Consider the following 12838-nt stretch of genomic DNA (forward strand, 5'->3'; position numbering starts at 1 on the left):
TTTTTAATTAATATTTACCACAGTCTCCTCTTTCTATTTTGTCGTTTAATAATTTATTAATCTTTAATTTTTTTATGGAAGCATAATATGGTTACGGGATTTAAAACGCTAAGGTTATGGGGTTATAGGTTTAAAAACGTTTGGATTATGAGGTTATGGTTTTATATGGAATATGCGGGGGTTAAGGGGTTCAAAACGCTTGGGTTGTAGGGTTGTGGGGTTTTAAGTACTTATATAATGCTTTTCGCTACTGTAAGTCTTTTTTTTATTTTTGGGGGTCAAATTTCTTTTATAGCCACCGAAGCCTAACATTAAATCAGTACGGTCCTGGTATTAAAATAGGTAGGTAATAATTTTTGTTAATAAATTTTTGGGTAATTTAGATAAGAGAAAATGTGTATAAGCGTTACTAATTGTAGTTTCAAGGTGTACTTAGACTTTCTCAACTACACTCAAAAGTTGTAATGATATCACCTTTCACCCACAATTTAAAAGTCTTACCCTGTTTGTAGCATCGTAGTTATAGAACAAATGAAGTAATGTAAACTAGTGTTTTTTGTTTAAAAGTTGGCATTTTGATGTCACAGTTTGTAGGGATCAAGTTGAACATTTCTTTAATTTTGATGTTTCTAGTTTACGAAAAAGTCTCAGTTTTATCTGCTATTACTTTTTAAAGGTTTGCGTTTTCGTGTTGAAGTTCTTTTAGATATTGAAAAAATTTTTCTTAGTTGGAAATTATGAAACCTGATAAGTATACTTATCACCACTATAGTGGTGACGTGTGGCACTCACCCGTCTAGTACATTTGCATATGCATTTAATTACATAAATAAAACACTGCTTAAGAGCGAATACAAACATAGGAGACGAAAAATTAGAAGACTAATTTTAGGTATCTAGGAAGTCAGATAAGTCAGGACGGAAGGAGTAGTAGGGATACAAAGCAAAGGATATCGCTGGGTCGACTCGCATTCAATAAAAAGAAGTCACTTCTACGCTCACGATCGATTAATTTAGAAATTCAAAAAAGATTGTTAAAGGTATATATTTGGAGCGCGGCGCTGTACGGCTGCGAAGCATGAATGATGGCCGCGGCAGAAAAAAAAGGTTAGAAGCGTTCGAAATGTGGTGTTACAGACGAATGATGAGGATACCATGGACAGAGAAGGTTAGAAATGAAGAGGTATTAGAATGAATAGGAGAATGGAGGACTTTATGGAAGTCAATAAAAAATAGGCGAGATAAGTTGGTAGGACTCCTTCTCAGGCATGAAGGTCTAATCAGGGACATATTAGAGGCAGAAACAGAAGTTAGGAGTGGTAGCGGTAGACCTATATTAGATTACTGTTCGCAAATAGTTAGGATGAGGTTCTAGTAGTTTTGGTGAAATGCGAAGATTAGCTCAGGAGTGGAAGTAGTGGTCAATGCAGGTAAAAGAATAAATTATTCCGTAATATACGAATTAGGTGAATAGCTCTTAAAGATTGATGAAAAAAATTTTGTAACAAGAAAACGAACAATCATTCAATATGTACGCATAACAGTGAAAAATACTGAGTTTTTTATTCAGAAAATGGAAGCAACTTAAAAAAAATTATCATGGAGCGGTTAGCAAAATTTAAGGAGAACCGTCAGAAAATTAATAAATTAAAATCCATGTTTTTACAATGTTCCACCGATGCGATGTGTGAGTATATTTCAGTTAAAAACATGTATTGTATTTAAACAATGGAATGATAAAATTATAAATGACCAAATGTTTGATAAAGACATTAATTTGTAAAACACTGCGCTTATCGTCAACCTAAAGAACAAGAAACAAATCATGAATGACTTTGTAACTGATAAAAGTCCCAAGAAAATATCTACATTCAGTCATGTACAATAACATGAATAATACGAAAAAGCTGAAAGCATCTGCACTTATAAGAAGAGAAACTGAAAAATGGCTAGAAGAATAAGGAATAGACAATGGCGGAAGACTACAGAGATGAAGTTTTGGCGATGAAGTTGGTGAACCATCATATTACAATAAATCCGAAATGTAGGAAAGAAAGAAATAAACGTAGATGATGCAATTCTAAGGCTGCTGCAAGAGTGAAAAATAAATCGCTCTTAACTTGTCTTGAAAACCATGATAATGTCAAGAGCCAGAATTTCATTTGAGATTAAGTACAAGATCAAGATGAACATATCCAAAAACTTAGACACGTAGAATTCATGAATTCCTACAAACGCTTTCTGACGTACACTGCTACTTTTAGTGAAATTCAAAAATGCTCAACAAGTTCCATACGGATATCGACTTGTGGAACTGAATCCACGACGTAGCTCATCCTACGTGGTAGGCACGTAATCAAACGGAACAAAAAGTTCATGGTGGTCAGTATTCTTTTAAAACCGTCTGACGCGGATTGCGATTCCGATCTCATTGGATCTTATTAGCACGTCGTAGTTTAGACAGAATACAGACCCACTTTACCTTTTGCCTTGGAATAGAGGTCACTTAAAACTTGAATGCTACTGTTTTCGCAATATCCGATGTAATATCGCTATCGAACATTCAGCTAATATCAGAATAAGTAAATTACGTGAAATATGGAATCCAATACTGATATATTCGTGCTCGCGTAGGATCTCTGTGTCCAACGGACGATAACGCTAGGTCTACACATATTCTCTCATGAGCAAAAAATCAGCTTCGTGGCAGTACAAGGGAACTAACAAAGATCATATTCGAGTTCACGCTTTTTTAGGCGATATCTCAACGGCCTAGACTAGAAAAGATCCCAAATGAACGAATTAGAGAAATCATGGATGTCCCTCATGACATAATCAAAAGCATAAAAAGAAAACAACTTAGATGACATGGTCACGTACAAAGAATGAGAATCAAGAAGTTACCGAAACAACGTTCACTATGAACGCCGATCGGCAGAAGAAAAAGAGGCAGACCCAGGAAAAACTGGATCGAGAGGATACAGAGAATGGAGATCGAGAAGATATCAAAGCAAGCTTTACTTTGGTCACCCACTGGCAGAAAAAGAATAGGAAGGTCCAGGAAAAGCTGGATCTAATATGGACACCGACTGACAAAATAAGAAGAGCAAGATTTATAAAAACTGGATCGAGAAGATACAGAGAATGCAGATCGAGAGGATATCAAAGCTAGCTACACTATAGTCACCCAATGGCATAAAAACAAGAGGAAGGTCCAGGAAAAGTTTGGTCGGGAGGATACAGAGAATGCGGATCGAGAAGACATTAAAGCATGTTCTACTGTGGACACCAACTGGCAAAATAAGAAAAGCAAGACCCAGCAAAAACTGGATCGAGAGGATACAAAGAATGGAGATCGAGTAGATATGAAAGCAAGCTTTACTGTGGTCACCCACTGGCAGAAAAGGAAGAGGAAGGTCCAGGAAAAGCTGAATCGGGAGGATACAGAGAATGGAGATCGAGAAGATATCATAGTTAGCTTTACTGTGGTCACCCACTGGCAGAAAAAAAAGAGAAAGGTTCAGGAAAAGCTGGATCGGGAGGATGCAGAGAATGTGAATCGAGAAGATATTAACGCAAGTTCTACTATGGACACCTACTGGCAAAATAATAAGAAGAACGCCCAGGAAAAACTGGATCGAGGGAATTAATAGCGAGATAAGAGAGAAAGGATTAGAAGACAACAATGGTGAAGGAATCGAAAGACGTCATATTTTCTGAGATATAATAAAATAATACTTTTAATAAGGGAAAATCTGTGAAAACCCCGCTCCGTACAAATAGCTAAGTGTGCGCTTCCCCACGAAGAACAGTAACATCAACACGTGCAACGTTTTGTTTCGGTTAGTGTGTAGCTATCTTAACACTGCATCTACTGTGCTCACTTGTGTAACACATTCACTGAGTTACAGTATGTACAGTAAGCATAAATAATATTTAAACTAAAAGAGTTAGACATAACAGAAACAGATAGTATTTTGTTAAAACATTTATTAAACGTACAAGGCAGTTTTGTAAATCAATTACACTCAAGACAACATTGACATTAAATACCGAACAAACAGTTTTGTGCGCTTTGATCAGCGCATGCACTAACGATTTAGCTAACGTCATATATAACATGTATATTAATAACAAAAATTTAGTAGCCAGGATATATTTATTATTTTGGACTCTTGTTTTTCCAACAAAGTTTTGCTTGAGCACACAAGTCAGCATCGCTTGCGACATTAAAGTAAAGAGCGCTCAGAATGCACTGTCAGAACATCAAGATGGCGTCGCTTCAATTAGACGTTTACCAACAGTAAATAAATTTGGAACTAGGTCAAGAATTACGTTACTTAACAACTGAAAAGTAATTTTTAGGGTTTCCTTTTCTGATTATTGCACGTTACAGAGTGTTTAAACGCAATGTTTGTAATATATAGTATAGTATTACCTACACGTTCAGCAAAAGTAACTTAATTAAAAATCCAACAAACAATAAGTTAGGTTAGTAAACAACCAGTAAGTTGTTTCTAAACGTTCTTGTTTTTTATTTACACGATTTTTCAAATATTCTTTGCAACATTTGTTAGAAAGAACCTAACTGTGTGTTGCTCTTGCTACTGCTGACTAATAAAAATTTTCATTTAAAATTACTTTTTTATTGTTTGTGAAATAGGTAGGTACGTACTAAAATTTTTTTGAAATTATACATCTACTCCTTTCTGTTACACTAATAACGAAAGTTTCAGATGAAGTAGGCTATGAAAGACATTGTTTGAATAAAACTACAACAAATAAACCACTAGTGGCTATAAAGTAGTCAATATTAGGTACCAAAAAGATATTTTTTTAATCCTTATCTCTCCCTTTTGTTAGAATACAGTCAAAGAATAGTTCATATTTACATTTTTATTTTATTGTAATATTTACGTTTTTAAATGCCGAATACACTTTTCATGTTATTAATGTGTTGTCCAAAGAATGAAGAATTCTACATCAAAATTTATAAACTACCTATTTGAATGAATTAATTCCTAGAATCAGTTTTAAATAATTAGAAATATTATCCTATGTAGTTTATCAAATAATTGATTACGTGCTATAGGAAAAGCTTAGATAAACATTCTTCTGTCGATAATAACGTAAACAAGTTTTATACACTTTATAATGAATTATTGTTTCTGATTTGATTTACATCGTGTTTGTCGTATTGACTGTTAACAGCGTTTCGTCCTTAATGATTCACATTAGCTTCAAGGCTCTTAAAAAGTAACATTTGTTTCAAAAATTACTAACAATATCTCAACTGCTACAGGATGAAACGTTGACAACAAACAACATGGCGGTCTGGAATCCTTAATGGCCGAAGCGCACATTATAAATGCTTTTATTTTCTCATCAAAGTTTAATTGCCAAAAAATAAACAGGTAGACCTACTAACTAAATACGTTTGCACATAAATTACATTCCTTTTACCCGAAATTTAAAATAAATTTCACCTACTTTCCCGCTAACCTAAATGTTAAGTTAAACTAGCATATGTCAACTGATATTCTTTTTAACTCGTTTATAACTAGCATATTATGCAAAATTTAATAAGGTGCCTAAATTATTTTTATTTATGCATAGTAAAACTACGTTTATTGCGTTCCTACTAGTTTTCCTACTTTAACTATCGAATGCATTAGCATGCACATAACCTACGAATAACAAAACATCCAACTGTTTTCTTATAAAAAGTTAAAATACAAATATTCAAATTGTTCAAAATCGTCTCTGTACAATAGTATTACTTTTCTTAGCAACAAATAGTGCAATTCCGATACCTAAATGAAAGTAAACTTAATTTTTATAGGTCATGCAATTTTATAATTTGTAAATTTCTTCAGGAAAGAACTAATACAAAATTACTAAGAGGATCATGTTAGGTTAAAACGCTTTTATTATCATATTTTTTTATTCACCAGTTTCAAATTTGTATTTGCATTTAATTTTGTACTTTTATAATTAAAATTGCCTAAAACTACCTATTTTCTGTGAGAGAAAACCTCGTAGATAGTAGTACCTTTTCATTTGTTGTAATCGAGCAGTAGTTATCTGTATAAAATAAAATGGTTTTAGTTTGAAAATACACCACCACTCTGTAACGTGCTTGGCCTATATTTATAATGTGTTATATATACTTTAATAAAATACTGTAAATATATTTTCGTTAATAATTGCATTTGATTATTAAAAATCAATTTTTAAAATTTTTCGAGCTATAGACATACAAAATATCAAATATGTACTAGAAATTACGCGATTGTAGATAATTCTTTGAATTTCGATATGGAAAGATCGAAAAGCACCATCACTTAACTGAAGTTGAGAAAATAAAGATTTTTCATTGCGACGCCATTTAATTTTCCACGCTACTATTTCCCAATCCGCGTCTGAGCGATCATCTGACCATGGATAAACCCAAGATGTAGCACACACTCAATCGTCGCCCAAGTGCAACTAAAAGCTATCCGGCTTGAACAACAAACGTCAACTTCGCGACCAAAAACCCAACGACAAACTCCCACCCTAACGCTCACTCATCATTAGTAACAAACCTCAACGTTCCTTCAAAACATATGCCCGCCCCATCAGACGGAGAAAGTGCGAACCCTCACGATAATGCAGGTGCGCATGCGCAACTGCCTTGAACAAGAACCCACGAGAGCCAACCACGATAGTCATTATTTTCAAGAACAGTACTCCGCCTTCTCCTGCATTACAAAAAGAATAAGTCTTTTGCGGAAAAGCATAATTTTTCTGACTCCCGTTTGTAATTGTTAATAGCAATTTGACGCACGCGCACCCCACGAACCCCTTCTAATATACTTTTAATTGTTGTTTATCGTCGAAACCGGCCGAATGGCCGGCATTACGAACGATAAAGCTTGCGCCATCATAGTGCATGCGCCTTTCGCCGCGACGTACAAACAAATGTCTCGTCTGTCCCATGGAACCGGTACAATGTAGAAATGGGGTGCTAACGGACGCGGATCCATTAGAAGGCGATGTTCTCAGTGAGAATTTATTGCTATTACGACCAATACTGGAATGAAAAGGACAAGTTACAGTCCCAGTAATTTACTGATATAGGTTAGGTTCATGCATCGTAATCGTCTTCTAATATTCCAGTTTCTAACCTCACAAATTTTGTACATATGTACAAATATAAACGTTTCGTCTTCGATTAAAGACTTCTTCATAATGGATTGATTTCATTATGAAGAAACCCTTGACTGAAGGTCAAACTTTTATGTAAATCGCTAAAATTAAACGTTCTTCACAATTTCAAAGCTTCGCGTTAATTAGGCAACTAAGCACTATTTACTAATTTTATCCATGAAGCCAAATAAAAGAGAATTGCGGCATTTTAAACCATTCAAATTATAAAATAACAAAATTCAGTTTAATTGTTTAGAATTTTAGGAAATTGGATGTGTTATCATGCAAAATGAAAGATAAAATCTTAAAAGAGCAAATGAAGAGCAAAAGATATGTTTACCGCACAAGACCGTCGGCAGTCTGAGAAATTCTGATGCCGTTGATCATCCAATTATCAGTTCCATCATCGGTATTCCAATAATTGGACTCCTGAAGCACAGCAATTGCCTCGTTGATATTGTGAGGACCATAATTGGCAGGATCAAAGTGGTGCCCTTCCCTTAACGTGTACAAAAAATAACCGACTAATTATTAATGGCGCAATAATTACATTAATCTGTGTTGGGAGCGTACACGATAATAGACTTCCGTAGCCGTTTTGACATCATAAATTACTACAGTATACTCAAAATTGACGAATATATATATGCTTCAAAATATAGAAATGTACATTTTTCAAAGTTTCTTCAAATTTGAAAAATATGGTCTCGTTTGCAAGTACCAGGGGGAGAAATATAAAAAAGAGGTTATAAATTTTCATAAACCGTTCTAGTAACAGTATATATTATGAGCGGACCCCTACAGATAGCGTTCAGTCTGCTGTTTATAGTTATTTATTAATCTCGTAGCTTTCGTTAGTCAATATTCTGTCGGAACATTGCACTGCATGTTTATGAAAGAAAGGAGTTTGAAATTCCGAACTACTTCTAGGGTTTTGATAGTTGTTGACCAAGAACTCGATAAAAGTTCTCCAAACATAAACTAAACTTACTTTCCAAGAACAGACAAAGACAAAGAGTATCGCTATCTAGTTAGTATTTGCTGCTACTGAAGCATTTCAAGTCCTTACTAAATTTCTGACCAAAAACTAAATAAACGTTATTATTAATATGGTTTGCGTACCTATAACTTATGTAAACTGCATCGTCAATTTAGTTACACAAATTGACTCCTTAGTAAGGCTTTGTCTAACACATGAGATATTCAGTAGAAGTAAATGACAGTTGGATGGCAATACGCTGCCTATACTTGGATACTATATAAACTCGTTCCTTAAGAGCCTCATCAGTAATTTATCGAGATTTTGATCCTATAGTATACTAAAGACTACATTCAATAATTTTTCTAATATTTAGCACAGAAAGTCGACCTTGAATGCGAATATCTAGTCTAGTAAAAAAGCTAATAGTCCCTGAATTAATTGCTAATGTCAAAAACATTCTAAAAGATTCACTTAGTTGGCCTATATTATGAAAGTTGATTATTTACCTATGTTGATTTTGTGGCAAAAGCACCTTAAAAAGGTTTGCCTTAACTTATTAATTATTGTTAAGAACTTGTTCCAAACTCTTTCTCATAGGCTGAAACAAATTGCTAAGAACGTTTTATAAATTAAGTGAAAGTCTTTTTGCCTTTTTGTGGTTAAGTTAGACTAGGTTTTAATTTTCGATTTTTCACCTCCGCCCCTTAACCGTCGCCTAAAAACACTTGTCAAGGTCTTCCCCATCCTTCCACCTACTTTTACCCCTCTATGACCATCAGGCAATTACTATTTGCGCAGTCGCAATTTTCAGACAGTGTTAACTATACCTGTACTAAATGAGTATCTACCTAACCGTGACTCATACACCAGGTGCTATCAATTTTAACAAAATTTTGGGTAAAACTCGAGATGTAAATTGCTAACTCAAAGTATAATTTGTAGAAACTTTTTTCATACCCATAAAAGACATTCAGAGAAAAGTCTCCACTAAGATCCAAAAATGTATCGGTGGTGGTCCTGGTGCCAGCCGAATCCACAAGGTAAACCAACGCGCATTGGTCACTTGTAAAGCTCACTCCTTTGTACCACATTTTAGCATATCTGAAAGGTTTCCTCGTTCATTATTAATTTCTTTCTTAAACGCCCAAACTCACTTTCCGTTTCCGGCCGCGTCATGGGCTAAAATTTCGACCCTTGACCCATATTGATAGACCCTCCCGTTTGGATGCAAAAGGGCTGCCGAACTGCCAGAGGCACTAAGGGCCAGAACAATGCCACTCTTGTTATTGACAACCCTTATTGATCTATCAAGAGATATGTCGACTCTCACGCGGTCGTGAAGGCGTAGGGTGATCACTCCGTGAGGACTTATGGAACAACCCCCTATAGCGGTGTCATCATGCCAAATTTCCTAAAGAACAGTGAACTTACGTTGAGGGGGATTTCTAAATCCCCAAGAGTTTGTTTTCTCACAGGAGTAATAAGCAATAAATTCAAACACAACGATGGGAGATGAAAGGGAAGTAAAAATATGTTTCTGTTAGTCGCGTTCAGAGTAAAATTTAATTAATTCTTTTCAATGAACAATACTTACGTTATATTCGTCAATAAAATAATTTTTACAAGGAACAATCCTGGGCATCCAAGATGATCCTTCGTACGGTTTAATTTCACCTCTCAAACTCAACGGTTCATCGCTGGCGAAGGAGTTAGCGGTGTAGACGCTTCTACTTCTTGGACGTTGAATCTCTTTCCGAATTCCTTCGCTAGATTTCGGTTTCTGGCTCAAATTTTCTGTAAAACCAACTGACAAGTTCGTTTCAGTAACCGAACGATGATTACCTTTCAAATACAAAGCGATACCATCAATAAAGCATGTACAGTCCATTTCAATTTATTAGAATTGTGACCATGAAGAAATCTGCGCGAAGATAGAAAGAACACACACTAGGCGTGAGCAAGACAGAAATAGTTGGAACAAGCTTGAACGAGCAGAGCTCTCAATGAGCGGTCTTAGGAGATCGGCTAGAACTGTACAGTACTCGACGAAAATGTTTAGCAATTTCTTAAAACAAAAATGTACATAAATTAAAAATAGAAAACAAAGCAAAAGTTTTATAGGCGTGTAGAACGTTAAGTTAATTCACTTGTTATTATTTTTGGCTGAATATGCTTTTAAATAAAGCATATTCTTAAATTTTAAAGAGGCAGTTTAAATAATTTGCAAATGGTACTGTACACTCTAGTTCTCGTTCGATGATCGGTGGAGAAATGAGCTCCGCAGACAAATATGATTGAATTTGGAATTATGCTACGGCGTACGGCGCATCCTAATAAAGGGAAGGGGCATATCTCTAACTTCTTGAAACGAACAGTACATTCTTTTTGTTAGATTTTAATATGAGGGTATTTTTATTTTTCTTTTCATTTAAAACATTTAACTTTGTTACGTATTGATCTGACTTCATTTCCCGTCTAGACCAATGCATTGACTATTAAAAAAAAAAGCGGAATATAATTAATAAGAGTTTTCTATACATGTAAAGTGAGAGGCAAACACACAAAAATTACTTGCTCTTGCACACTTTCGACCACTTATTAACCCTAAATATTCCAAGCAACATTTTCAACTTGGGATTCGACCTGTATTTGGTATTGTTCTTGACAGACAAACTGTTAAATATTATAAACAATTTCTCATAAGGATGTTGTTAGTGACAGTAAAATTTACTAAATCGTTAACCTGTACACTGTACAATAAAACTTCCACAATAAAAAAAAATAGGATATTGTACATCTTTCTGCCAATTCATTTTTATTCAGGTTTTTAATAAAATTAATAGTGCCACTTTAAAAAAACATACTAACATGACGGTCCAGTAAATAGCAAGTAAAAATTGTCCAAAACTATTTTTCATAGAAATTCCTACACCACTAAGTCAATTAATGAAATAAACGTATGGATTGATGTTATTACCTTTACGGCGGTATACTTTAGTAGCTCCTTTTTCCATTTTTATATTTCATACAAATTTTGAACAATTTCACTTTACGTTTGAAGTTTAAACAAACGAACTTTTGTTAAATCATGGAATATCTGATCTTCAGTTAGTACATAACTGTCACCACGTACATTTGAGTCTTTTTCTGTCGTAATTAGAGATGTGATTTGTTTGGCGTGCTTCCTTTTAGAACACGAATAAAAATGTAAAATAAGTACCTACCTACTCTTTTTTTTGCATTTTAAATACCTCTTTCTAAATACTCATATCTGTTTGTATTTGAACTGTTTTTAAACCTATTATTTTCAATTTTGAAAATAGTACATGTAAAGCAGAATGGCTTGCTTTCCACAGTAATCAAGTAACATCATCAAAATGTATCTATATTTTAGTGCAAAGCTGTGAGTAAGGCGGAAGGCACTCTTTAGCCTCCTTTTGGGAATCCTGGGAATGATTGGATGGTGGTTGAGGAAAAACAGATGTGACGGTTTGAAGAATAAAAATATTAAAGATCCGAGATATTTGAAGAACTGAAATCTTTACAATTCTTTATAAATCCTGAGATGAATACTCAAACTCCACTTGCTATTCTGAATTATGTGTCTAAATGAAGTTATGCGAAACCTTTGCAAATGGACATGATCAATTTTACGTTTGTTTCTAAGTATATTAATACATTTTAAATTGAAATAAACTGGGTACTTTGTTAGAATTTCTTTTGCTCACAAGTAGTTCGACTTTTACTCATGCAGCGGCTCTGAATGCTGCAGCTGCTGGAATTTATTAACTTCTCCGTCATATAGACTTTTTTATAATGGATTTGAAAAATGAAAATCGTAGATTTTTTGAAAAATATTTATTTATTATTTTATATTGGGAAATTAGGAAAATCCGTGTAGATTTCACGGTACATTCATCGCACCCTTACTGCTATGTACTGATCGTAAAACTTCAATTTCAATCGAATATATAAATAGTACTCAACAAAATATGAAACAAAAATTATCACACCCCTAGCCAAAGGGAAGGATGTCGTAGGATGCTCTCCACCCCGCCCAATATCTGCTTTAGTTGACTTTTTTAAATTGTGTTATTAATTAGGATATATGTTAAAAATAAACATTTTTCAATAATAATAAACAGAAATCGAGTTCAAAGTGTTTTTTTAAGACACAATGAATAATACCGGCCTTAATTCGTGTGTACGGGTTGTAATAAGATTGCAAAAGGGCATAAAGACCATAAAAGTAATATCAGTCCTCAGTTGAGTGTTCACTAAATTCTCGCGGTTAGCATATCATACAATATTATCAAGAAATGTACTGCTAAAACTATTAGAAAGTGCTTTATTTATTTCTGCTATAAAAGTTTAAATTAATCCAGAGCAGCAATATCATCGAAAGCGAAGATTACTGACAAAAATTGATAACTGTGAATCCAATGCAACGAGGTTTGATATAAATATATTTCTTAAGCGTTTAAGATAAAATTACAATTTTTTTACAAGAAAATGCTATGCTTTCAGATAATGACGTATTTCCTAAGAAGACGTCATTTTCTTTTTTGCTTTTTATTGTATTTTCTTGTCTTTCTTTTACAGGTATTTTGTTTATTACTTTATGAACTGTTATATTATGTGAAATAACAAATTTTTTTAGAAATA

The 12838-nt window shown here is 34.0% G+C and overlaps 2 protein-coding genes across 3 annotated transcripts; one reads left to right on the forward strand and one right to left on the reverse strand.

Annotated features, from left to right (window-relative positions):
- Positions 1-2920: 2920 nt before the first annotated feature.
- Positions 2921-3650, forward strand: LOC108732229. The gene is made up of 2 exons (XM_018462919.1): positions 2921-3055; positions 3207-3650. The coding sequence occupies exons 1-2, from the start codon at positions 2921-2923 to the stop codon at positions 3648-3650; spliced, it is 579 nt and encodes a 192-aa protein (XP_018318421.1).
- A 325-nt stretch (positions 3651-3975) lies between these two features.
- LOC108732336 lies at positions 3976-11280 on the reverse strand. Of its 2 annotated transcripts, none has more exons than XM_018463077.1 (6): positions 11151-11280; positions 9768-9967; positions 9328-9584; positions 9131-9274; positions 7532-7690; positions 3976-7075 (listed from the first exon to the last, which is right to left on the reverse strand). In XM_018463077.1, exons 1-6 carry the CDS (start codon positions 11185-11187, stop codon positions 6850-6852), a joined length of 1023 nt encoding a protein of 340 aa, XP_018318579.1. In that variant the 5' UTR covers positions 11188-11280; the 3' UTR covers positions 3976-6849. The 2 variants fall into 2 exon arrangements, with proteins under 2 accessions (XP_018318579.1, XP_018318578.1); XM_018463076.1 differs by having other exon boundaries at positions 9768-9979; positions 11151-11279.
- Between the last annotated feature and the right edge of the window lie 1558 nt (positions 11281-12838).

The sequence above is a fragment of the Agrilus planipennis genome, unplaced genomic scaffold (assembly GCF_000699045.2).
Source record: "Agrilus planipennis isolate EAB-ADULT unplaced genomic scaffold, Apla_2.0 scaffold30, whole genome shotgun sequence".
Lineage (NCBI taxonomy): Eukaryota > Metazoa > Arthropoda > Insecta > Coleoptera > Buprestidae > Agrilus > Agrilus planipennis.